At 35.5% G+C, this 27,232-nt stretch overlaps 1 protein-coding gene across 1 annotated transcript in view; it reads right to left on the bottom strand.

Moving 5' to 3' along the window:
• The window catches only part of SMCHD1 (structural maintenance of chromosomes flexible hinge domain containing 1), a 71,215-nt gene that overhangs the window by 22,954 nt on the left and 21,029 nt on the right, over positions 1-27,232 (bottom strand). Inside the window, exons 6-31 of the mRNA XM_072329843.1 lie at positions 26,249-26,363; positions 25,977-26,096; positions 24,080-24,246; positions 23,051-23,144; positions 22,596-22,806; positions 21,749-21,869; positions 21,461-21,644; positions 20,802-20,999; positions 20,559-20,672; positions 20,178-20,284; positions 19,924-20,006; positions 19,664-19,777; positions 19,031-19,108; positions 18,828-18,947; positions 16,594-16,738; positions 16,180-16,276; positions 15,103-15,175; positions 12,383-12,522; positions 11,237-11,371; positions 10,149-10,376; positions 9,366-9,514; positions 8,269-8,357; positions 6,583-6,701; positions 5,779-5,946; positions 4,721-4,846; positions 1,518-1,597 (exon numbers count right to left, since the gene is read on the bottom strand). Coding sequence (XP_072185944.1) covers positions 1,518-1,597; positions 4,721-4,846; positions 5,779-5,946; positions 6,583-6,701; positions 8,269-8,357; positions 9,366-9,514; positions 10,149-10,376; positions 11,237-11,371; positions 12,383-12,522; positions 15,103-15,175; positions 16,180-16,276; positions 16,594-16,738; positions 18,828-18,947; positions 19,031-19,108; positions 19,664-19,777; positions 19,924-20,006; positions 20,178-20,284; positions 20,559-20,672; positions 20,802-20,999; positions 21,461-21,644; positions 21,749-21,869; positions 22,596-22,806; positions 23,051-23,144; positions 24,080-24,246; positions 25,977-26,096; positions 26,249-26,363 — 3,375 coding nt within the window. The remainder of the gene's footprint in view (positions 1-1,517; positions 1,598-4,720; positions 4,847-5,778; positions 5,947-6,582; positions 6,702-8,268; positions 8,358-9,365; positions 9,515-10,148; positions 10,377-11,236; positions 11,372-12,382; positions 12,523-15,102; positions 15,176-16,179; positions 16,277-16,593; positions 16,739-18,827; positions 18,948-19,030; positions 19,109-19,663; positions 19,778-19,923; positions 20,007-20,177; positions 20,285-20,558; positions 20,673-20,801; positions 21,000-21,460; positions 21,645-21,748; positions 21,870-22,595; positions 22,807-23,050; positions 23,145-24,079; positions 24,247-25,976; positions 26,097-26,248; positions 26,364-27,232) is intronic.

The following is a 27,232-nucleotide window of genomic DNA, read 5'->3' as shown; positions in this document are numbered from 1 at the left end:
GACCTTTCCCATAAAACCTGTTTACAGACACTTGATTAACTTATACTTCCTGGTCCCTGTCAGCCAGTAAAGAGTCTTTAAATCTTTTATTGGTACCAGTGATATTTTAGATTTTTTGTTTTTTAAAATTGAAATACTGTCTAAAATTACTCAAAACTATTTTGATCTGTGTCTCATAAATGCATGCCCCCCCAGGGAAGTGGTCACGGCACTAAGTTTGCCAGAATTCAAGAAACATGTGAACAACTCTCTCAGTCATATAGTATGATTTCTGGGCATAGAGTTGGACTTGATGATCCTTATGGGTCCTTTTCCAACCTGGGATATTCTGTGATTCTATGCCTACTAATTCCTGATCTTGAGCATTCACTATGAAAAAGGAAACAAATTAACAAAAAATTAGCTTTCAACTTATTTTCCTAAGAAAACAAAGTTTAGGCTGTTCCATCTCAATACATCTCCAGCTGAGACAGGCCAGTTGATTCATAAGTTAAAAAGAGAGACCAAAATCTTAAAAGTCCACAAGAAATGTGTAAAAAAATTAAAAAAAGCTGAATTACCACAACTGAGGAAATAGAAATGCAGAACACAAATCATTTTCTTCTTTCACTAGTCATTTTCTTCTTTACGGGAAAAACAATATTTCTGTTCATTAAATGGGTTTACCATTTAAAAATCAAACCAAACAAAAAACACACAAAAAAGAAAAAGAAAAGGAAAATAAAAAGTTACACTTAAACCCCCAACTGGCCATAGCTTGTGTTGCTTGTGTTGAATCATGCTTAAGAAGCAAGACAGAACACTAAGATGCAGAAAAAAGACTCTGGTGTTATCAAGCAAGCCTCAGGGATACAGGAAGTGCACAGCAGAACTGCAAGCAGGAGAATAAAAAAGATAATGAATTTCAAAAGTTAGACAGGACATGTGAGTGGAAAGTGGATCCAGAGAGATACGAAGAAGCAAGAGATACAGGACACGAACCTGCAGGAAATGTCACTTCATTATTTCTACTGCAAATAAGAAAATATTTTTGGTTTTCTCTTAGTTTTTCCTCTTTAGAATTCTTCTAGACAATTCATCTAATCCTTTAAACACTGGTTAGCACCTAGAAGCAGAGTTTCACTACTCCTAAAACGTGTTCCTATTTTAAAAGCATGATGTTTAATTCTGGTCACTCAAAGGCTGCAAACTTCAAATGTTATAAACGACTTACGCACACACTAGGTACAGCTGGGCAATGATAAGGTGTGTTTTACCATGATGAAAAAACCTAAACTTCACAAAATTGCAGCAGCAGCGTCTCAGAAGTAGAAAGAAGAAGCCATTCATTTTTACTTAGTCAAGCATTCAATTTTTTAAAGCTCACTATGTGGCTTTCCACCAGCATCTAAACACTAAATGTCTGACCTTATCTTTAGACACTTTCCTGGTAGGTACATTATGAAATGCGCAGCTTAAATACATCTAGCAAGTGACATTTCAGAATTCAATTTTTCCATGCAGTTTTCACTACTTACCTAGGTGCGTGAATACTAATAACTCCCAGGTTAGCCCTACCATTGTCATCTGTTTTATGTTGATGGATTGAAGGAACAATCTGTCAAAAAAAATATTTTTTATTCTTTCAGTGACACAGAAGTAGCATCAAGTCTTAGAATAAAGCATATATCTCATTCACCTACATTCTGTCTTTCCATTTGACTAAAGGTTGCTTTGTATTTGTGCACCCTAAATATGGGACAGATACACTAGATACACTATCATGAATATGACATTAAGATGCTTCAGAATTTTCTCTGCCAGTCTTTGAAGACATCCACTTTACCTGAACGAGGATATTTTCATTCATTAATAGCTTTAAATATTTAATAGATATTATTTCTTTAACTACTACTGATACTATCATGTCATCCATAATACATATTAATTTGTTTATCTTTTCAGATCCTAAATCTATGAATTGTTAATTCCCTTTCAGTGTTTCTCCAGTCTGTGCAGAGGTTCCTGGGTAGCAAAAATTGAAGAATGATTAAACTTCAGTAAAAACAACAAAGGCGTCTGTATCTCTCTTCCCTGTTCCCCATTCTAGTCAAACTGTCAAACCAAGTTAAGATTGCTAGACAACTTACAAGTGTTACAAGTGATGAATTATGGAACTTCACTAATATTCGATGACAATCATCAAAAGCTAATCTCTACACCAAAAGAAATGTCATTTAACCAAACACTAAGTGAATTCTTGTCAGCACTGTTTTAGCATAACAACACAAATGTCTTACCCATTTCCTGTTTACCTAGTACTTTAATAAGGTTTGGCTCTAATTTCTTTGAAGTCAACAGAAATACTGCTACTGACTTAAAGGAGTTCTGGCTGAATCTCATGGTTATAAAATAATTCCCCATTACTCACTGGTGTTCTTCAAGATGCATGTTCTGCATGCTCCCTGTCATTGCCACACTCACTCCCCTGGCACTGAAAGTGAAATCTTACGATTGACAGTACCACTAAGTCACACTTGTCCTTGCAAATTAAACAGCAGAGAAGCTATCACTGTGCTTTCCTATGAACCAGAGAATTTGGAAACCATGGATGCCAGGATCACAAAATCAGAAAATCCATCCTCTCAGAGAAACAGGTGGTAAATTTTAGTGAATTCTAACACATTCCTAACAGTACGGAGAAGCAATTTCTTCTGAAAATGGGCATGTATGCTGTCTTAGCCTTACCTAAGAAATACCTTGTCAGTGTATCAGAAGAACCTCAGATAGTAGCTTTAAAGTTTAGAGGACAGCATAGGAAGCCATGGACACACTCTGAGTTCTTGTGTAATGAATTCCTCTCTAAAGAGGGAAATCAATTTTTTTACATTGATGACATAACAAAACAAAATCATGCAAAAGTTTGTCATTGAACAGTATTTGGCATTAAATTGTCTTCCTTTTGCTATTCCAGCATAAACTCTGGAAGACTAAGTGTCTAGTCATACGCCCCAAAAACAGAATACTTGGCATAGGTGAAGTGGGCAATCCTCTTGCAAAATTGTTTTCTTTCCTAAATCTCACATCAGTAATTTACATGAATGAAACTACAAAGGAAAAAAAAAAATAAAGTGAGAGTTCATTGTTAATGGATCAGTTACGGAAGCATGAATTTATCCTACCATGTCATCGCAGAAGGGCAATGGCAAAAAATGTATACGTAATGATTCAAATGGAAGGTAGCACTGTAAATACGGTTTGATTTTCTAGAAACACTAAGAAAACTATCAGTTGTTTTATATACATTTATGTGCATTTCCACTACTGGACTGCATGCAGTAGTTCAGAGATTTTACTGCTGAGCCACACTCATTTAGTTTTGTACCCACCGCACAGAGAATGGAGTACCAAAAATGCATGCTGCAACCACAGATTTCCAGGTCTAGGAGACTTAGAGGACAAGTCACCAAATGTAAGAAGACAGCTTATCTGAGAATGTCAGCTCCCAAAAGGTTTTCACAACCTCTGAGAGACTGTGCATACACACCATCTGAAATGCCAAGGCAAGACAGTTCTCTTACCATCTACTGTAAGGCACCTGCTTTAGCAATGGCATTGGGTTTTATGATTCCTAGAAGTCTCTTCCAACCCCTGCGATTAGCTGGCTCTCTAAAGACATTCTCCGAGATAATCATGAACACTGATTTGATGTCTGTATAGCAAACACGCAGCTAGTTGCTTCACTAATGTTTGACAGTATCATTCAGAAATCATTCCACTGTTTTTGAACTCAAGGAATACGGATGAAGGACATGCAGACTTTCTAAAGGCATGTCACCATTCTTCCTTGGAAGAAGGCATAATGTTTGAAAATACAGCATATCACCACAAAGCCTCTTTGATTAGGCACCACAGTCACTGTGTGTTACTGCCAAGTTTGTATGTCCTCTCAAGAACAATGTAATCAGAAGCTTCACAGAGCCACAGCTGCCTTCATAAACACACTAGCGTGGGTAAGCTAAAAAAATTCTCAACTATGAGCCAAGCTTCTACAGTAAGAGATAGAATAAAAACCTTCAAGATGTAAAGAAGTGGCTGAACTGGGGAAAATGTTAATGAGTTATGATTTCTATCAAATTCATTTCTTGGTATAGACCAATATGCATGCCATCTGATGCTGACAGAAAGGAGAGAAACTGCTTAATTCTGGGTTAGATACTGCACTCTCACTGTTTTAAACTGGTTTATACTGCCAGTGCTCTTCTCACAGATAACCAAGCGAGAAGCAGACCACCTGATTAGTTTAAGCACACACTACCAGTCATACAGTCAGGAACCACAATCAAAAGAACCACCAGACAAAAATGATTTGGTTGCCACTTTGGAAGATGTTGTGATTGTTACTCAGTAAGTTACCTCAGATAAAGTGGTGGATGCACACAGAATTTGCAGAATGGTTGAGCAGAAGATTAAGAACTAATTACACCTGGATACCAGACTACAGGAATTCTGTTATGTTTGTGATTGTTATGATAAAAGGGAGCTGAGGAATCTGTTCTGGGAGCTGCTTACATTATTCACAGAAATTAGTACCAAGTGAGATTAATTAATTCTTTTGCATCCTTACAATATGTGCATTCTTTTTTTCTTTCAAAAATATCTTAACAATGAAGAAGAAATAGTAGACAACACCCATCTGTGCTATGTGAACAAAACTTCACCAAGTAAGACCTATGCTTACCTTTAGGTTGCTACTTTTCATAAGGCTGATTTTGACATTAGGTTCAGGAGATGGATTTCCCCACTGATCACACAGTTGAACAACAAGGGGCTTCAGCAGTTCTCTACCATTAATCACTGCAACAGGCTGGAAGATACACAATGGCATTATTTTATTGTTTCAGATATATTAGATATTCCTACCGTATCAAGAACACCCAAAAAAAAAAGTGTGTGCCTTTTCCATACTCTTTGACTCCTATAACAGATAGGTGACGTCAGAATTGCAGAACTTCTTGGAGGCATTTCTAGAGTTTTCCCCTTTGTATTCTTGTCATTATAAGATGCATGTCTTGACTGAATTTAACATGTGGCTCATGTCAACAAACTGAAAGGAAAGACAAGCTTCTGAAGAAGCTTGTGCACACTTTCCTACTTCCTACAGAAGGAGCAAGTGACCTACAACCTTTTGTCTTCTGTTAGATCTTGACAGCTTTTTAGAGAGTAAAAATAGTTAGGACATTCACTTTGGTTCTCCCACGGTAGTTTCCTTCTCCATTTTCCCAAAACTTCAACCCTTGTGCCTGCTTCTGCTCATCTACTTAACTTCCTGTTGCAACTTAGCATTAACACTTGAAAAAGCAAACAAATAAAGGGTAGTTCAAAACCTCCCCATCTGATAAAGTACAGCCCTCCACTTTCTGACTGTAAATGCTTAAAAAATATTCTAAGTAAATTCGAGGTTGTTGTACTTTTAAAATGTACTTCTAAAAGTTAAAGTGCTTAGTTAGCTATTTTATGAAAAAGCCTTCACATTTACTGCCCCATTTGAAACTTATGCTTATACAAATGGCTTGCAAAATAATTAATTTTGCTCGTGTTATAAGGTCCGGAACAAAATAAAAAAGTATCTCTCAAGCTGTCATATTCTGACAGTTTTCAGAAATATCATATTAAAAAGTTGAGTGTTTTCATCTTTGCATCCTGTGCTCCAAAAGCTATGCAAATAAAAGACTTGCTGATTAGTCACCTCTTCCCATCTCCCCCCACTCCTGCCCAACCAGGACAAAACTGATTTACCTTTTCTAACTCTGGCCAGTCCATAATTTGCAATTTAGCAGGTGATCCCGCAGTTAAGTTTACTCGGAGAAAATCAGAAAATTCACGCCAAGCAAAGCACAGCTCCTTGCTTCCAAGTGCACACGGTTTAAATCGAATGCCTCTGACTCTCATTGTAGAGGTACTTTCCTATTGAGATATAAAATTTTAACAAGAATAGAAAAAGAGAAGTGTATTTTTTCATTCTTTTTACTACTGTATTTCAATATTTATGCATACTAGACACTATTTACTATTTCTAACTAAAAATCAGTTATATTAAAATACAAATTGTACTCTAATTTAAGTGGACTTCTTGAGTAAGAAATGATAATTTTCAAACTCAAGCATTTCTCAGGGGCCTGCTTTTTCAATGCAAAAATTATGCATAATTTAGTTATGTTTAGCATTTTAAAAGGTACAGGGTGCATTTCAAATTCAGCTGTGGCATTAAATATCACTAGTTCTTTAAAGAATTGTAAAATCAATTAAGCTACCATTAAAAAGCCACAAAAGAGAAGGCAACAAAGAAGAAAAGGTATGGAACAACGGACTGGAAACAAATGACCTGACTGTCATGTTGTACAGCTGCAAGAGTGATAAGGTTTTTAACAGATGCCACTATTCCTTAGAATGGGTTCATAAGAATTTAATATTATCTTTTAATGCTTAACACCTAGCATTTAATTTAACTATCTTTACACAATTTCAGTTTAATTCTAACAGAAAGAATGAAATTATCACACATAGGCCATATGGAAATAAATTACATAGTATCTTATTTACCTGCCAGGTTATTTGCAAATTTGATTTATCAAGTCCAGGCCCCGCAACTCCTAGGTAACTTATACATGCAGATGTCACTGTTTGAACCTGATTTCCATACTGATCCGTTATCATTACATCTGTTAGAAAGAACATAATTTATTATGACTAAGATGCATGCTTTGGCAGCTGCTTTAATGCAAATGTACATTATATACCCACAATACATAAATAATTAGATGAGTATCATAGACTCTCAGAATGACTGAGGTGGGCAGGGCCCTCTGGCCCATGCTCTAGTAGGCCCACACAGAGCAGGTTACCCAGGCCTTCACATCGAAGTTTGATACAAAAAAATATATGTACCTACTTATAGTACACAAATCTTTGTGCTTCCCACTTTCTTTTTGAGCAAGATTGCTTTTCACTATAAAGTTAAAAAAGAATTCCTTAAATTGAAAGTTAATTTTTAGCCTTTTAAGCTAGTTTGCTGTATGCGCTTACATGTGCTCAAACGCAACCTTTTAATGCCTTAAAAAAACATACGAATTCTTAATCTCTATAAGTTATTTAAAATGTCTCATGCTTTTTAGAAGTAATTGACACATTCAGGATAGTTAAAACACTCCACACCACCTGAAGAAGAAAGAAGAATCATTTTTCTCCAACAGCACAGGTACAAAAACAAATAAAAGTAAAAACCAACAAAATAAAAAGCCAACACTGAAGCATCTAAACATTTCTTATTTTCACAAAGTCTGGAGCAGTCATGTGCAGAAACCAAAGAACAGTAAGACTGATCCCTTAACAGGGTTTTTTTCTTAGGCTAAGCTGTTAACTTTAAAAAACCTCATTTTGAAGGCCATGCATTTGAAATCGTCTGCCTGCTACGTTAGTCTTCAAGATTTTACAATCACAGAATGGTTTGGGTTGGAAGGGACCTTTAAGACAACCTCGTTCCAACCCCCTGCTATAGGCAGGGACACCTCCCTCTAGACCAGGTTGCTCACAGCCCCAGCTAGCCTAGCCTTGAATGCATACAGAGGGGGCATCCAGAGCCGCTCTGGACAACCTGTTCCAGTGTTTCACCAGCCTCACAGTAAAGAATTTCTTCCCAATATCTAGTCCAAATATACCCTATTCCAGTTTAAAGCCATTTTCCCTCATCCTGTTGATGTATGATGTTATAAGAAGTCCCTCCCCAGCTTTCCTGTAGGCCTCCTTCAGGTACTGAAAGACCGCCAGAAGGTCTCCCCAGAGCCTTCTCTTCTCCAGGCTGAATAGCCCCAGCTCTCTCAGCCTGTCCCCATGAAGAAGGTGCTCCAGCCCTCTGATCATCTTCATGGCCCTCCTCTGGACCCACACCAACAGCTCCATGTCCTTCTTGTATTGGGGGCCTAGACTAGACTACAGGTGGGGTCTTATGAGAGCAGAGTAGAGGGGCAAAATCACCACCTGCTGGTCATGCTTCTCTTGATGCAGCCCAGGATAAAGTTGGCCTTCTGGGCTGCAAGGGCACATTGCTGGCTCCTGTTGAGTCTTTCACCAATTGGCACCCCCAAATCCTTCTTGAGACTGCTCTCAAGTCATTCTGTACCCAACCAGTATTTGTGCTTGGGACTGTCCTGGCCCAGGTTCCGGATCTTGCACTTGGCAATGAAATAGAAATGTATTTTACAATATAGTGAAGAGTATGTAAGTACTCACCAATTTCACCCTGTAGATCTTCCCCCAACTGTAGTGTGTTTGATCCTTCTAATCTGCATTTAATGTGTTTGGGTTCATCAGGAAGTGGCCTAAGTTAGCACAAGAAAATGTATTTATAATCATTTTCATTAAGCTAATCACACGAGAACTCAGAACAAAGAATGCAGCAGTAACCATCCGCTTGCGACTGGAGGACTTTTTTTGGTTTTGTTTTTCAAATTTACCATTCCATGTATTAGAGGACCATACCTGATGTGCATGAAGTTTACATAGCAGCTTTTACCTCAAGTTTATCAGGTGCAGACTACCAGACATGACCCCCAGTTAATTTCTGCAACAACTACAACAGAATAAGCCCTAAAAGAGTTCCCTAATCTGAGACTGCCTTCCCAAGACAAGCAAAAATGTATATGAAAATTAAAAAATCCACTGCTCCCTTTCAAGAAAAGTATCAAATCAGACTGCTTCTCTGCTCATCATATAAGAAAACCAAAAGTACTACTTTAATCGAACTTCATCTGCCTTTAAAAGTGAAGCATCACAGATGGCAGTAAATAAAGGTTTAAGCTCCAAATTCTTAATGAATCAAATCCATCTCAACGAACTTTATACCGTAAGCAAAGCTAGTTGCTAAGACTCAATAAGGGATAAACAGGCAATTTTGAAGTTCAACTTACATTTTAATGCTTTTGACCAAGATACCAGACACAGGTATCCTCTGTTAGGCAACGTAAATCTTTAGATACAAAACAGCAGTGATAACAATGCACTCTACAGCGATATTTCGCTTTACTTAACAGTGACATGGCTCTAAAAATAACAATAAAAATCCTGTAAGCTAACATTTGATGACTAGTTTTCAAAGACACCAATAATATCCTTCAGTACAAATACATATACTTTAAAAAGTGATCAGGACTAGGCAATAACAGATTGCAGTGGAATCTTTCACACAGCTAATACTCTCATTTGTAAATATTTCTGCTCTAACGTTCTTCTGATATGAAATTTAATTATTTCAGCTTCCACAGAAAAACTTAGATCTATAATCCTTCCCTGACAAAATAATTCACAAAATGTATTACAAACATACAAACCTGATTGTGAACGCACTCTCCAAAGACACATGATCATCAAGATAACTTATTAGACAGTAGCGTACATCTTTCACTGATGTTGGTACTTTCACATCAGGTAACAATCCCTGCATCAACTGTTCTTTGTTAATTTTGGGTGTCCAGTTAACCTAAAATTAAAATTGTTTAAATTAATCAGAAATTAAATTATCAACAACCAGAAAAATATTACATCTGAAGTCATTCTAAACATGCTGAAGCAAAATACAAGGAATACCTTTCAAAAGATAAGTCACAGCTCTCTGTCCAAATCTACATATTACTCTTAATATAAAGTAAGCCTCTCTCACTGCACCTTCCTGAGTAAAGAAATATCTGATTCAGAAAAACCTTACCAAGAAGTCACATATATGGTAAAGCTCTATATTAGGCTCCATGTACATACACAGACAGATAAACAAAATCTTCATGAAAAGATATGTTTATTCAGCATTTCTAAAGCTGGGAAAACCTCAGATCTGAATGTTAGAATTTTATTACCGCGTTTAGATGGAGAGCTGGAAATCACTTTTTTTCATAATGCTATCCCACAGCATTATTTTGTGCTTCATTGAATGTCTTCATCTCGTTAACTACACAATATTAATAAAATGACTTTTTTCATCAATTCACTATGCAGATATTAAAGTTTCCAATAACACAGTCTTGAGGAATATTATTTGGAATGCCAGTCTGATGTCCATGGATTTTAGAGAAGCACTGGATAATTCTCCCATTACATACTTTTTCCTCAAAAATACTTGCCTTAATTTTTTCTGCCACAGCTGGAGTTATGTGTATCTCCCTTTCTCCTTCATCATACATTTGGAATATAAGGTTGTGCATGATATCTCCAGCAACCCAGTTGATTTCATCCTGATGTTTAATTTGAATAGCTTTTTGTCCATTCATACTCAAGATCTGCAGCCTTGCAACATGACTGCTTGGAAGAAGTTTAATCATCTTTTCCACTGGTGGCACATCTTTACAACTCTAAACATGGGATGGAAGGGAAAAAGAAAAAGACATTATAAAGATATCAAATATTTATAAATATTGCTCCATAATAAGTCAATGGCACTACTCTAGATTATAAAGTATGAATAGTTGTCCAAATACAAAGTTAGCCTAACTTGTCAAAAACAAATAAAAAGGGTATGTCAGAATGTCTGGTATATCAGGGTATATCAGTATGTCAGAATGCCTACAATAATAGCAACTGGAACTGATGGTACTTAGAAAGTATTTTGTATATTATTCAGTATTTTTGGAACAATTTTCAAAATAATTATTTAAGATGAATCCAAAATAACCTGCCACGTACATTATCTTGCCACACTGTTATTTGTTTATACCTTTTTCAAGCTAAAATGCTTATTTTCTTCAGCTTTGTGTCCCTCCTGATTACCAGTAAGTTTGAAAGTTCAATAACGTAAAAAAAGCCACCCAAGCCAACAAACTTAAGACTGAAATATTCATTTCTAACCTCCAGAAAAAATATGTTCTCGAGACGGTTCTTCTCTATGGTTTGGGGAACATTTTATCATGCCTGTTCTGGCTTTAAATGATCATGCAACAAAGGCAATTTCACAGAAGGAACAAGTGAGTAAAAAGGAAATGTAAATTCCCAGAAATAATGCTTAGTTCTGAAATACTAAGTGTGAGAGGTGAAGAAAACATGGAGTTTCTTTGCCTCTTTATGGTTTCCTAAAGATAAAAAAAGGACAGATGTGATTCTCAGGCTTATGGAATTCAAACTGGGAATTTCAGGGGCTAAGTTGGTTTATGAGCAAGACAGTACTGTAAATAGTCCCCAGACTTTTGCTCATTCAAACATCCTAATCAATACTTACAGGTATTTCAATCCTTGCTTTGAGCATCTGATCTTTCTTTATATTCTGTACGTGTATGACTGGACCAGTTAAAATGTTTGTTCCTGCATTACTACAGTCCACAGAATACACAGGTAGGTTTGAAGCACCTGAAAACTATTTAAAACATACAATTAAACTTCAAGTTTCTTCTGCAGAACTAGAAGGATTATTCCAGAAATGATTATTTGTGCAACTCCAGTTGCCAGATACAATTATTTACAGATGTATTTTTTTGATTTCATAAAATCACAACAATTAATTTAAAAAGAGAAAGTGCTATTTTTTTTTTCCAGCTGATAAAAGATGTGTGAGATAAAGGAATATAATAAAAATTTACTATCTATACCACCCCTTTATACTTCACATATACACACTAGCCTCTTTATCCATTCAGGAAATAAGTTCCACTTAGTTGATAAAGTTGATAAGTTTTCTAAATAGAAAAAACACAACCCACCCAAGTGTTAAATGTCATCGTTAAAAGGCTAGTTAATTTTCCACCAGACTACTGCAGACCCATTCTAGAGGAACAGAATGTATGCTTATGAAGTAGAAAAGTAGATTATACTCTGGGAAAACCATTTTTATTGTTCATCTGTCCGTGCTGGAAGACTGATTTCACTGTAATTAAAAAAGTTACTTTCTTGAGTTAAAAATCAAACAAACAACAAAAACTCCTTTGTTGAAAAGGGTAAAACAGTCAGATTTCTAAAAGCCACAGTAATACGTGTATTTCCTTACTAGTTTAAATGTTTACAATTATTATGTTATCATTCTTCTTTAGGCAGCAGACTTGCAAATTTAAGCAAATTAAAAGTATGTTGTCTGATTTTTTTTTCCCCACAAAATGTATTTGAGCGTTCTGTAAGGAATCTAAAAATCATAGTTACATATCGTCACGTCATTTTTCTCTTCCATTTTTTAAGTCCAGGCTCGTGTAATTCTGAAACTTACTGAATGAATCATAATGGATGATGCAAGAAAGTCACAGATGGGGCTACAAAGCTAGAGAAATTTCAAAAGCACTGTTCAAGATGTTAATTCTGTCTATATGCCAAAACAGGCTCTTTTCCTAGTCCTTTTAAAGTATCAAATCTTTATGAAATATTATAAAATGCAATTTACCTTGCAATGAACTGTCAGTTTTGGCTGTGCTGTTATATTGCCTGATTCATCCAATACTTCGACCTGAAAGGGGAAAGCTGTACCATTTTCAATCTTAAGAATTTCTGAATCTGGCTTTACTTTCAACTGATGTGGAGGGCCTGTGGAAAGAACAGTTATAGAACAGTGGTTATGATTTAGATAACCCACTAGACTCAGTTTTTGTTACCTTGAATAGCATTTTAAATCCAAGACACCAAGATACCTACGGTAACACTTTAGCCTAACTCAGATGTACAGGTATTAACCCAAGAAATTTCTTGACACTGTGTATCATCTGCCTCTCTTTGGGAAAACATAAACTTCCACACTTGCAAGGTGTAAACAGACAATGTAGTACAGTCTATATACTATACCAAACTACATTCTTATAAAGATTTTTCCTGACATGTGAAAAACAAAGATATTCATGTTGAGCTACGTGAACAATCATAACACACAGCTGTTTCATTACCAAAGCCAACAGAGCTACAACCTGCATCTAGAGAAAAGCATAGGAGATTTTTATGATATTACTTCAATACCAAAGTGAAGCTCCTTCAGGGCTCAGTACTGGGGTCACTTCTAATTAACATCTTTATTAATGAACTTGATGAGAGGATTGAGTGCACCCTCAGTAAGCCTGCAGTCAACACCAAGTTGGGAGGGAGTGTTGATCGGCCAGGGCAGAGAAGGGCACAACCGAGGGACCTGGATAGACTGGATTGATGGTTAACAGCACGAGTTTCAATAGGGTCCTACATTTTGGTCACAACAACCCCAGGCAACCCTACAGGCTTGGGGAGGAATAGCTGTAAAGCTTCCTAATGGAAAGGGAAGGGACCTTGGTATACTGATGGACAGTCACCTGAATATGAGCCAGCAATATGCGCAGGTGGCCAAGAGGGCCAATGGCATCCTGGCTTGTATCAGGAATGGTGTGGTGAGCAGGACTAGGGAAGTCATCCTGCCCCTGTACTCAGCATTGGTGAGGCCTCACCTCGAGTACTGTGTTCAGTTTTGGGCACCTCAGCACAGGAAAGACATTGAGGTACTGGAGCAGGTCCAAAGAAGGACAACAAGGGACTGGAAAATCAGCCACATGAGGAGAGGCTGAAGGAGCTGGGGCTGTTTAGTCTGGGGAAAAGGTGGTTGAGGGGAGACCTTATTGCTTTCTTCCAATATCTGAAAGGTGCTTACAACGAGAGCAGGGTTGGCCTCTTCTCACTGGTGACAGGATGAGGGAAAATGGCCTCATGTTGCACCAAGGTAGGTTTAGGTTGGATATTAGGAGGCACTTCTTTACAGAAAGGGTAGTTAAACACTGGAATAGGCTTCCCAGGGAGGTGGTTCAGTCACTATTCCTGAATGTGTTTAAAAACCATTCTGATGTGGTGCTCAGGGACATGATTTAGCAGAGGGTTGTTAGTTAGGGTAGTATGGTTGGGTCACTGTAGGACTCTATGATCTTTAAGGTCTTTTCCAATCTGAATAATTCTATAATTCTATTAAAACAAATCTATCCCATGAACATATCCATTTTAAAATAAGAGAAATACATTTCTATTGTAAGATATTTGGAAAGAACTACAAAAGGACCTTTTTCAGGCACAAGCTGTATGCATCTCTCATTCAGACTTCCATTTCAAACTCACTGACTGAAGAGCAAAAGACTGAAATAATTTCTACTCATTCCTTCCTCACTAAACAGATTTTAAAAAGTCAAGGCCAAATTCAGTGCAAAAAAGAGGTAGTTAAGTATGTATAACTTTTAATAAGGAATGAAGGTGCCTTCAGCCTAAGGTGAACAATTAAGCAATTCACAGCAATACAATCTGTCTTTGAGCAAAACAATCAGTTTGCTCAAAGTGACTGCTCCTACATGAAGACTTAAACAACCAAATAGCAATGAAAAATAGAATAAATTGTGTCTTGTTGGTCTAACAAAGCTTGAAATACACATATTCTTGATAAAATGAGAAGGGAAAGCCTGAAGACAGCTAAATAGAGAGGATAAAAATTAACCTTCGAACTACCATATCTCCTGAATTAAAAAGCAAAAAAGCAAAAAAAATCAACAGACACAAAAACAGGTTAAAATGGAGAAATGTAATCCTTACAATAAGGAAATCCTCAGTACCAAAGACATCCAAAGAACAATAAATCTGGTAAGAGTGGTGGACCTATAGAGTTCTATTTTCATCTCCTGTGTTACCATAAAGTCAATGCGTAAACACAAAAGATCTCAAACTAAATCCCAACTGCAAAAGCATCCCCTTGCTTTGTTGGGCTAAGAAAGTGCGTGAGAATTTACTAATTCACAGCATGACTTCTACAGTGAGAGCAAGTCAGTGCAGGTTAGCACAAATTCAGGGACTTAATAATGAAGAAGACTGAGAAGATAAAAATATAATTTTATTCATTCAGCAGGGCTAGATTATCAAAATATATACCAAAAAAGTTTATCTCAAGCAGGTAAAATTCCAGCTACCAGAACAATGGACAAGACTGGGCTGTGAGTTATTCCTGCCAAGATTAACATGCCCTTAGCTTTATTTAGCTTCAGCCATCACCTGAATGAGTTAGAACATTCTCACTGAATGCCTCATTCAGTACTTAACTCATTATGAGAAGAAACATTTTATTAATAGTATCTGAACAAAGTTCAGCAGAAATTCACCAAATACGTAAAGGATTCTTACCAGGCTGCAATCTTATTTTAAAGATTTGTGTGTCTTCTTTCAATCCAGGAAGAGTAACCTTCAGATTAAAGTTCTAATGAAAAGAATATTTTTAGTATTAACCACAAAGAAAATCAGATCATAAATTACTTCTTAAAATGATGTTAATCCATATATATGTGAATTTCAGAGGTCTAAACAAATTTTTTTGCACTGCTACATAAATAAAGATTTTTCCACTGCACTAGAATCTGTTTTGTCATGTTATTACTCCCAAAGAGGTTAAATCCAGGATTTGCAAGGTAAATTACAAGGTCCTGAAGCTATCATACCATTATGGTTTTCTGTTCAGAGGCTTGTTTTACTGTAGACAAAACCAAAACATAACAAAAAGTAAGTTTAAATGAAAGGTCTGCAAGCTCTGTGCTCACTATTCCTTAGCTGATTGCCAGTAGAAAGGCACCAGATTTGGTAACTATCTCATCTCATAATAAGATCATCAGAAATATCACTGCTGCTGCAGAATTCCATCCCTAAAACTAATTAATGCATAAGACAGGCAGTAAATGAAGCAGTCTAATCAACAGTCTTGCAAGCACTAAAACTAGCTGATCTGCAAATAAAAGATTTTCATATTTTCTAATTTTGAAAACACGACGTTGCTACTCGTGAAGCATCATTCTTTCAAGTTCAGAAATACAGTTGCTGTACAGTTTTAGTTTCATAAACCTGGCCTATGTCTTTCATTTGCCTAGATATAATATGTAACATTAACAGCTCATCTCTTGAAAGAAAGTAATTGGGCAATTTTTTTTGGCCTGCCAAAGAAGAGAAGCAGAAAGAGGCTTAGGCTGATGCCTCACGACATTAGTTTAAATCAATTTCAGCATAAATTTGAACTAAGACAGCTGAATTAGTATTCTGCGTACGCTTTATCACAAATGCAGTGTGACTGCCCACCCCTCAAGGCAGTGCCTTCAACTAATAGAGAGAAGCTGTGGATAGAGTCACATGAAATCATGAGAAAATATCCCAAGAAAGAGCAATTGCCACTTGTTTCTTAAAAAGAATACTTTAAGTTTGAATTCATTAGCATACCTTGCCCTGGCAACTATTTACACAGCCTTTAGCAGTGACACCCTTAATGATGCAGTTTGCTCCTGCAGTTAACTCTTCATATTGCAAAGTCAATCCACTAAAAAAAAGAAACAACAACAAAAAACAAACAAACAACAAAACCACAGAAAAAAAGAAGAACCAATTTAAAAATGAATAGCGTTTTAATTCTTCAGTAAGATTTCCCACTAAGATATATACTAGATACTTTCAGGTATTCCTATGGAAATAACAACAAAAATAACAGTCAACTCATGTTCAAAGTATACATCACTCAGACAAGACACAAAGAATACACTGTTACGAGAAGTACAACAAAAACATAAAACATCCCCCACCCCTAAAACAATTCCAAACCCAAACCACCAAAAAAGGATGATGAGACAGTTGAATTACCTAGCTTCAAGAATTGGTTTAATGTCATTTGTCAACCGTGTTGCGTGACCAAACTCATCCTGCAATTCCAAAGGAATATTAAAAGGTACTCCAACCCGAAAAGGAAGCTCCAAAAGACCCACTGAAAATTTCTCTGCTTTGCCCTCTAAGAGAAAATATTAATACATTTTTAGAAGTAATTATGTACGTTCATTGGCTTTTTCTTAATTAAAGCTGCAGTTAAAACAGCTGGTTTTCAGCCTCAAAGTAAATAAGCTGTTCAGAATTATTGTTGTAAATAAAATCACGGCTTATAATATTCCTTTAATTGTTAAACTCATTTATGCAAAACACATTTTTGTTCTACAGCTACACCAAATATGAGAGATAAAGGCGAGTAAGTATTATTTGAAGAAAAAGAATCCTGAGCATCTTTTCTGTGAAATACGGCCCTGAGACACTGCCTATGATTAAGCACTTCAAGCTAAGACAAAACACGCACATTTCATAGCTGCATTTTGAAGTTTTTGACATCATTTGCACACAGCAGCACAAAAGGGAACCTGTGAATCACTAATGTTTTGTGGAATTCTTGGCCTCTGAAAAAAGAAGCAATACAGTGCAGTGCTAGAATGCTGATTAATATCCTGTCAAATAAATACTTTCACTACCTACAGATTAATTTCTCAGCAAATTTCTTTTGCATCAGATATGAAAAAAAAATTACAAGGGAAGAGAAAATATGTTACCTTGTATTGGCCAAAGCTACTTGAATGCTAATAATAACGAAGAGACTTCAACATTTCAATAAAATTTAGAATCCTATGATAAAATCATTAAAATGCTTTGACAGAAAAACAGTAAAAGAACTTCTGTATGTCTAACATGATTAATCAGCAAAAAAATATGCTGAATTAAGAAAGCAAAACCCACAGACTAACTTAGGAAGTTCAATTTTAAGAGCATTTTTGACTACTTTTGGCTTTTAAGTTTAACAGGAAGAAATGTAAATAGTGAAAAACACCCTTCTGTTAAACAAAATACTTTCAAAGAGCTGTTGATTTCCATTCACATTTTAATTCTTCTGGCCTGAATTGTCAGAAGTTCCTTACACAGAAAACATGGCCAAAAATATTGACTTCAAATATTCACTTTTCAAGACTGAAGAAAAAGGTCAAGTCATCTTGATGACAAGTTAAAAAGCTAAATTCGGATAGCAATAGTTGCTTTTCATACCCCTTATATTAGAATTACCAACTTATTACTTTATTAGATTTTTAGAGTTTATATTTGTTTCCAGTGCAATTTGTTCCTTTACTTTTTTAATGACTGAAGATACCATTAACTGCAGGCCACAGTGGGAGGCCACAGTACCACTGAAAAGTATTTTTTTAAATACAGAATGCAGTTCTGAAATCTTTAAGATTTGCTTTTTGTTTTAATAAACAGAGATAAAAGAAGGTTCTGTATTCATTTAGAGAGTTTTTCCTTTCTCTTGGCACCTCAGGATGCTGATTTACCAGAAAGCATTTGGGGATCTTTCCACTAATGAACCCCATAGGAGCTCACATACAAATGAGGGAGGTCACAGACTGATTAAGCTCGATTTTGTTGACCTTGTGATCCCATTCTTGTCATAGCACTCCAGGCCCTTTGCTCATCAATCCTGTTTCACACAGGGATACTGTTAACTCTCTCCTTCTCCACTTTTTTCTAAGTTTAAATTCAGATTGTTTTTTGCCACCTCAGGAAAAGGAAACAAAATTGCTGTATGGCAAAAGAGTAGAGGAAAACTTTTCCTTTCAAATTAGAGAGCCCAAGCCATGGCAGGATCCGTCCTTCTCATGTATGTATATTGCTGATGTTTTGATTACTGTATGCAAGCACTGTGTGTATATATATGCATAATACACACACATATATAAAACAGAATAGGTCTTCATGACAAGATTAAACCTGGGATGTATAATAAAAAGCTAATTTTTTTTTGCAAATTAAATATAATTTATCAAGAAAATAACTGAAGGTACTGTGTAAGATGAATTAGACAAATCTAAAGTAAATTGTTATAAATCCTTTGAAATATCATTTACAGGCAGTATACTGCTTTACGTATATATATTTTTTAATTTCTGGACAGAAGGTAGAACCTTAAAGCAATTACTGCTCTCTCAACTAAAACATAAACAACTTGGATACACAACGAACCAACCAAACAAAAAGTAAAAGAAAACTAGTGTGGCTGGAATTCTTACCTATGATAGTAAATTTAAATGTTTTAGATGGCAGAGGCCTTCCTGCGTAAGTGTCTGCGTTACTTTCGTTTAAGACAACCTGCAGCTTCAAAGTGTAGTTCCCAAGTTTTTGAAGATTCTCTAAAGGAAAACACAAATAAATTTATAAAGAGAAAAAAAGGAGAATTATAAATAAGCAGAAAACATTGCAATTATTAACTCACCCATTTTTTTAAACCAGTATGGCCATTTGCCTCCATGCTGACTTATATGAGAAATTATTTCTTTATTCCCTGCAGGTGCTGAAAAACAAACAATTAGCGATACTTCTCCATCATGTAAAAACATGTCACTATTAAATCTAAGAAACATAAATTCATATTCAGAGATAAATTTCTCCACTTCTATTGTGAAGAAGCATAATGTTCAGTGCATATCGATACACAAAAGATTACAACAATGACGGGTTCTTTAAAGAGAGCTAGTGAGAAGACCTGAGCTTTTAAGGCAGGGGTGTTATATTCATTCTGATTTGTTCTAAAAGAGGAAACAACTCTAAGCTTTTTATACTTAAAATTTGCAAGTGACATTCAAGTTAACATTGTTATGCACTTAACAAGCCTGGTCTCTGCTTTTATGTAACACTCAGACATTAAATACTTAGCTTTGAGGCAGTGGGCATTTTGTGAAACACGGCTTTGGATTTCTACATGAATCTCTGCTGGGATACCGTCCTTCAAATTAAAAGCTGTGTTTGTCTACCAAACTCTAACATTATTATGTCTATATACACAAGCAAATACACTTCATGCACTTTTAAACAATAAAAGCTAATTAAAATAGGGTCAAGTACTTACAATGTAAAATGACTTTGAGTTCAACAAGAAGTTTCTTTGAACCTCCATGGCTTGTACCTGGAAGCTTTTGCATTGCTTCTCCTTTTTTGTTCAGAATTTCTATTCTTAATGCCCCTATATTTTTAAAGGAACAAAAGAAGGATTTTTAAAGTTTGCTCCTCGTAATTGACTGGGATTTTCTGAATGCTTGATTTTAACAGAGATTAATGGTATTGCATTCAACTGATATTTTTAGTATTCAAAAAGGAAACCGACTATACCTATTGGTGTACCAGCCAACCTTGTTTCATTTGGCAATAACTCATCTCCTTCAGGCCAAGTTACTGACAATCTGTCTGGAAGTCTAGTGAAAGACAGAAAGAACAGAATACATATGAACTGCTGTTTGGGAAAAAAAAGTTTGAAACTGTCTTTTCACTCAGAATAAACCTAACCGTATTTTTGTGATGCTTGAGATAATCCTAAAACTCTTTCTATGAACTGCACAAGTAAGCCAACACAGTTCAAAGCTTACCTTGCCATTTCATCCTCTATATATTTTTTAACAGCTTTGTCAGACACTGTTCTGTCTAGTTTTGAGATAGGAATAGTTTTCATTTCAGCATACAATGCCTGAGGTTCCTGGGAAAAAAAAAAATTACATCCAGTTACAAATAGACGGATTATAACATGTTAGAGAGAAAACTTTCTCCATCAAGGGACCAGAAAGGTAGACATAAGCATAATACAAAACACTATCAAATACTCCTTGGTGAATCCACTGAGCGCTGTGCTAAATTTTAGAATTTTCAACAGTTTTTGGAAAAAACAACTTATAAGGAAGTCTGATCTACAATTAAGTCTACAAATTCCGTAAGTATACAAGACATGATAATCCTTTACATTGTTGTCTTACCAAAGCAATCTGAACCTCTCCACCAGTGGCAAATATATCCCCATCATGGTCTCCATACAAAAAAAATTTCTCAATACTTCCATAGAATATTGGAAGAGTCTTAATGGTTTTCACCTGCAAAGAGAAGACAACAACTTCAATACATTCAATACATTTATTCTGCATCAAGCATATTGTATTTGCCTTTTGTAGGATTCAAACAAACAAAGACAAAAAAATCACATCAGTGAGCAAATAACTTACCAGCTGTCCAGTTTTGAACGTTTTCCCATCCCACTCTATTGAGGAATACACTGCCCAAGGGCTCTGCATTCTTTTGGATGGCAAATCAGTCCGCGTAGTTATTCCTTTAAAGACTGTGAATTTTATCTGTTTGTCATATTTCTCATGACAATCTTTGAGCCACAAAGCAAATTCTCTATCAATTTTCATTCGCTGCTCCTGAAAACAGATTAAAAAATAGATATATATTATTAATGTATTTTTATATTTAAATCTGACAAACTCCAAAGTATGAACAATTTGAGGAGTACAATGATACTGTACTCAAAAAACTAGATACTTCAGCCAGTAAATGCTACAATACTTCTGGGCAGCTGCGCTTCAAAACAGAGAAGGTGTTTCCTTAGTGCTTATATGTTTTCTATGACAGTCTTTCCACACAAACTATTATATAGTAAGTAAATAACACCAATGTTAAAGAAATAAAAGACTAAATCTTATCTTTTCAAATTTAAAGAGTCAGTTTTGCTACCCACTAAAACTGAGAGAAGCATCTGCCACAAAGTTCTGCAGGAGTCTCCAAGGTTAAAGTTCTTTGGAAACAGAAAAATAATCAGTGACATGAACCAGCAACCACAACACATACCAAGAAGCAATATAAAATAGATTCAAATAATCACCTGTCCATTGAAAATTCTTGTAAACAGAGTATTCTTGTCTTTTAATTTCAGCTCTAGATCCATGAAAGTGAGCTTGTTTGTGCTGACCTGAAACTTATCATTGGTAAACAATGTACCAGAAATCCTGTTATAGCATTCAACTGGTGCCAATCCTCTCTTCTTTGGAGGAGCACACCAGTCAAAGCTTAAAAAGAGAGAAGACAGACATTAAAATCCTTTTCTAGATAAACAAAAGCGTTTACATTGTAGAAAAAGACTGGTCTACACAGAAGAAACACCACCACTTACTCTTCCACAGTTGTGTAAGGAATTAATCTTCCATTCCAAAAACATTCAAAAATAGGCCTTTTTCCTCTGGCACCCTTTTCTATTATTATGCAGTCTTCGTCATCATCACTATCATTTAATCCTTGATTTAAAAGAGAGTACATGAATAACATCCTTAAAAAACCATTATAATATCAAACAACACAGCAGTTAAGGATTATCTATGCTTTTTACATCAGGCACACAGAAGTACATGATGCCAAGTTGGATGCCAGATTTTTCTTTAAGAAATAACAAATAGAACGTGTGAGGAAAATTTTAAAGAGGGATTGAATAGTTCCAATTTTCAAGTATAATTTGAATAAATAATACTTTTCCATCACTTAATGTGAAGTCTTGTTCTTCTAGTATCGTAAAATCTCATCCCTATTAAACTCATAATTTATTTTGTTACAATAATTTCACATGGTGGTGATTTATTTTTAGTTTTTTTTTTTTTAACCTTAGTATCTGAAATCAAGACAGGACAAAACAAATCTTCAATTTAGGACTTATTTTATATGTCGTTCACTGTCATATTCTGATACTAGTATGTCCTGAATCAGTGCATCCATAGCAATGATCTAATAGTTAGGAAAGTGGAAATGTTTCAATCAGATTTCATTTTTTAAGTGTTTGTAATTTAACAGCAGAGGGAGCTGTGTGAAAAACCAAATTTACATGTACCATAACAACCAATGATATGAGAGAAAGTTTTCTGTTCTATCACAGAATTGACACTTCAATTTAAATATTTCTCTTTCATGAAAACATTCAGTAGTAGGATTGTCTCTAACAGATGACTGTCATTGACAAGCATTATACTCACTTGATGGAAAACATGGGTCATCAGGAAATGTTTCTTTATCATACAGGAAAGGATGGTATCGGATTATTCCTTCCACTATACCATCTCCATCAACAAGTGCTTTAAACTCAAAACTATCTGCTGCAGTATTTATATACAGTGTCTGCATATCATCTTTTATCTCTCTAAGATTGACAATTTTTGGTACTTTTCCTTTTTCAAACATAGAAATCTAGAGAAAAAACAGAGCAAGTAAATTTTCCTTAAACCAAATACCCACAGCAATCAGAATTTCTGACATCTGTGTTAACTACATTAGCAAAATAAGCTAGTTCCTGCACTGCAATGATAAACAGCACTACTTCTAAAAAATTATACTGTACATGTATCTGGAAAGACAGCTATAGTTCAAAATAAAGAGGAACAGGCACAATATTTAACAAGTTGGCAACAGAGAAGAATTTTTCATTTCTTACCTCAATGTCAATGTTGTTGAAAGGCTTTGCGCCTTTTGTGACAGCATTAGTTTCATTTCCCTTTGGTCCATGGATATAATAGTGATAGATATGTCTGAAAAATATATGTAATAAAAGATATTGAAATAAGAAAAATCAAAGGTTATAGATTAAAATAATTGCTTCTTTTTTTATTATTGCCTCATTCAGTTGTTACATGTCTATTCAACTCAATGAATAATAAGTATACCAGGTACAGACTGAATACATCAAGGAAAATAAATGCAACTGCAAGTGTTATGATCTCCTTGCTTCTGACATTCACCCCACTAATTGCATCACAAGAAGAGATCTTGGTTCTCAGACCAAAGCTCCTTATGCTCTCATTGCTCAGGACTTCAGAGCAGACTGCTGTGCCCACACTGCTTTGCAGCTTCCCTGCACACTTTCCACAGCTTAAAAGGTGCTCTCATGGCCTTGAAACATCACAGTTTTGGGGGAGGTCAGACAGTAAGGTTATGAGATTAAGCTGTTACTCTGACAGCTATAAAGTTATTCACAACTAGACAACTAACAATTACATTAATAATGTAATAATTACACCGAATAGACTAATAGCTAGATAGATAATTTTTATAAATTATCAAGTCACACTGGTACTGATTTTTACAAGTATTTGTTTGGATTGAAGACTTTCTCAGTTGTGGTAGTTTCAGAAAGAAACAGCTAAGACTTACTGGGGCATCGACAAAACATCCATCAACAGTCTTAGCATAAATAACGAAATGATTAAATACAAAAAATAACTCTGATTTTGTTAGTAGCTTTATTTTAAAACATAGAATCATAGAATCACTCAGGTTGGAAAAGACCTTAAGATCAAGTCCAACCACAACCTAACCATACTACCCTAACTAACAACCCTCTGCTAAATCATGTCCCTGAGCACCACATCCAAATGGTTTTTAAACACGTCCAGGGATGATGACTTAACCACCTTCCTGGGGAGCCTATTCTAGCGCTTAAATCAAATATAAAACACCAACTTACGCCAGCTGCCTTGTCCAAAGATGAAAGTAGTTTTTCAGGTATTGCATATGATCTGGTTGAACACCTGTAATGATAACTGCTGTGAAACTCTCTTTATCCCTCTCTTCCATTATTAGATTGTGAAGAAATCTTTCATCATCATTTGTGATGTGAGAAGAGTCAGATGGCTACAAAAAAGAGTAAAATAATATCAAGAGGAATGTAAACTAAATTTCTGAACTCCCATCAGCTCTGAAAGGATTAAAATAAACAGAACAGGAAGAGAATGCAGAACACATAATGCTAAGAATCACCAAGGATTAATGCCTAAAAAAAAAGCTTCCAAGTTAAATTCAATGAACTGAGAAATCCTACATCCCTGATCCAGTTCATTTTCAATGCATTCAGCGCAGTGTTTTAACTGTTCAGTTTAGAAATGAATTTACTCATGCTCACTGTAGCATTCTGTGATGTGAGTTCTCAATCAAATTCTCTTGGAAAAATCATGTACAAGACATATTTTTAAAGTACACTGTGCCATTAAAAATATCTTAGTTTTTAAATGGATAGCCTCCTTCCTGAAACAAAACTCAAAGTGGCTGCTGCTGTGAAACATAAAGCACAAATCCTCAATTCCAGCTGAAGTAACACAGACAAATGAAGTTCTGACTGTCCTTTCCTGGATGGATGCACTTTACTCTTCTCATAGGTTCCTAAGCTGCACAGAAACGAAGTGGTTGATGCAATGCTTTGTGCAACACTGGGAGATAATCTTTTCTACATGCTTCATACAGGAAAGAAGATACTCTGAATATGACTGAGATCTTTGTAGAGATTTCAAACGACAACTGAGAAGTAGTAAATGCAGCTTTGTATCCTGTTTTGCAGGTAAGCAAGCATAACACTACCATGTCACCAAGTAGGTGGAAGGATACAACTCTGAGCTAACAGTAGGTAGCAAAATAAGTTAGTTGATCATGTTCTGTTAAGGCTTACTTCCTCCATGGAACCATGGAGATCTCCTTAATGTACAGGATTGTCTGAATAGCTTGGAGGCCTTTCACCAAACTGCCATGACACATTTCCCCATGTCCCTATCATCCCTTTCAGATAAAAAGTCATATTTACTTGAAGGAAAAATAAGTAGTTAAGAAAGGTGTCTGGTATCCATAAAAAAAATCATCAGCTTGGTGTGCCATCAATACTATCTCTCTTAAGAGAGTTGTAGTTTTTTTCTACAATACCTTCAGCATTATATTAATTTCATCTCAATTTCTTTGCAAATATAACTTCCTTTAACAACCGAATGCTTCAAATATGCAACTATTCTCTAAGAGTAGCAAATCCTTACAACTTCATTTCCTCCTTCTCTTGCTTTTTACTTAAGCTTTACTTCTTCATATAGGCCATGAGGACTTTTCACTTTCAATTTCAACTAAATTGATAATTTCTTTTACAAAATTAGTGAAGATTTGTGAAAGCGATGGGTATTGCTGGTCTGGTTGGAGTTTTTCCCACATACACACAGCAGTTCTACTTATTTCTATACAGTATGAAGTATTAAGCAGTGTATTTCCCTAATTTACTTTTTAATAGGTTAGAGAGCAAACATTTTTTCTTTACATTTCATGCACGAGAAAACAATCAAGCTCTTAGATATATTTAGATATTTCTGCAGGCTGCTATTTCAAACTACATGGAATTTTTGTCCTTAAAGCCATACTGGAAAGAGAAAAAAGAACAACATTCAAAAACAGACCTATGATAAATTGTCCACAAATTCCTCATTACTTCCTTTTACACTACAACCTGCATGTGGTGCAAATGACAAAAGCATCCCCAGATAAATACAACAAAAAGTCATGTTAGTCTGGAAAAGGCCTTCCTTTAAAACTGAGAAAGCATTACAGCTACTTACCTTTCTGTTTCGAATGAATCCACAATATATTGCTTCTTTGTTTTTCTCTTTCTTTTCAAAATCCTCTTTGGAAAGGACAAGTTCATGTACATCCTGAGAATCTGCAGGTTTGCTTATCATCTGTTTGTATTAAAGAAAAAGCATTTAAAATCAAAACAAGGGTTAAAATGAACAGTAAAGTAACTTAATGGCACAGTAAAAAGCTAAGATAATAACAATCTCATCATGTAAATATGTTTTAAAATAAGCTTACAAGACTGATGTCTACTTACTCTGGCAGAATGCCCAACGAAGAATACCGCTTGTTTACCTCCAACTCCAAAATATGAGATATCACTATTTAAACTACGAGGCACTGGCAAAGGGCGAACATATCCCGAATGATCACTGAAAGTGAAAGTAGGTTTAATACATTTTCAAGCCAACTGTCATTAAAAAAGTAAGTAAATAACTGATCCAAATATCTTGCATTAAACTGTACCTGCACTTACTCTGTTCAAGTGTCCCTCATTTCACAGATTACAATTACAATTTATGTGCCTAAAATTGATTTACTTCTATTTTAAATAAGATATAAATATATTTTCTCTTTTCCTCTTTAAGTTACCCTATAAGACATTTCATCCCTTTCTAGCAAACCAACGTTAAGTCAGTTACACACATTTAAATCTTACCTAGTTTAAGCAAGCAATAGGACAACATCCATTCTTTATATTATGACAATAACGAACGAAAAGGTGTAGGTAAGTATCCTAGTGTAACTTACAGCTATGCCCTCATCATGGTACCAACTCACAATTTAAACCTGTAGCATAAAAATACTATACATCTCTATTGTTACTGAATTCACCTAGCAGTGTTTATTTACAAATGATTGGATCAGATAGCCCAGAAATTGCATGTATCAAATAAAAAACGAGAGTAATCAAAACCCAAACCTTTTCAGCTCTATTACCACTTTGAGTGCCCTGGTAATTTTTTTCACTAATTTCTCATAGGAAGAGTTATTTATGATTATAGTCATGATACCGATCTTCAGAGAATCCTGTCCTAGGCTTAAGGCATTTAAAAAGTGACTAAGGAATTGTACATAATCCTTGCCCTGAATTTTCCTACAAAAGCATTAATCCGGGTTGTATAGGCACAATATCATTTGGGAACAGACTCTTCTACTCTCTCTTTAAAACCCCTACTTACTTCTTCAAAAAAACCTACATCTATTTTGCTTCTAGCCTTCTCCAATAAATACAGACATG

Source organism: Excalfactoria chinensis, chromosome 2 (assembly GCF_039878825.1).
Source record: "Excalfactoria chinensis isolate bCotChi1 chromosome 2, bCotChi1.hap2, whole genome shotgun sequence".
In the NCBI taxonomy this organism is placed as follows: Eukaryota; Metazoa; Chordata; class Aves; order Galliformes; family Phasianidae; genus Excalfactoria; species Excalfactoria chinensis.
Note: the sequence above shows the minus strand (reverse complement) of the source record. Positions and strands in the feature narration are given on the sequence as shown.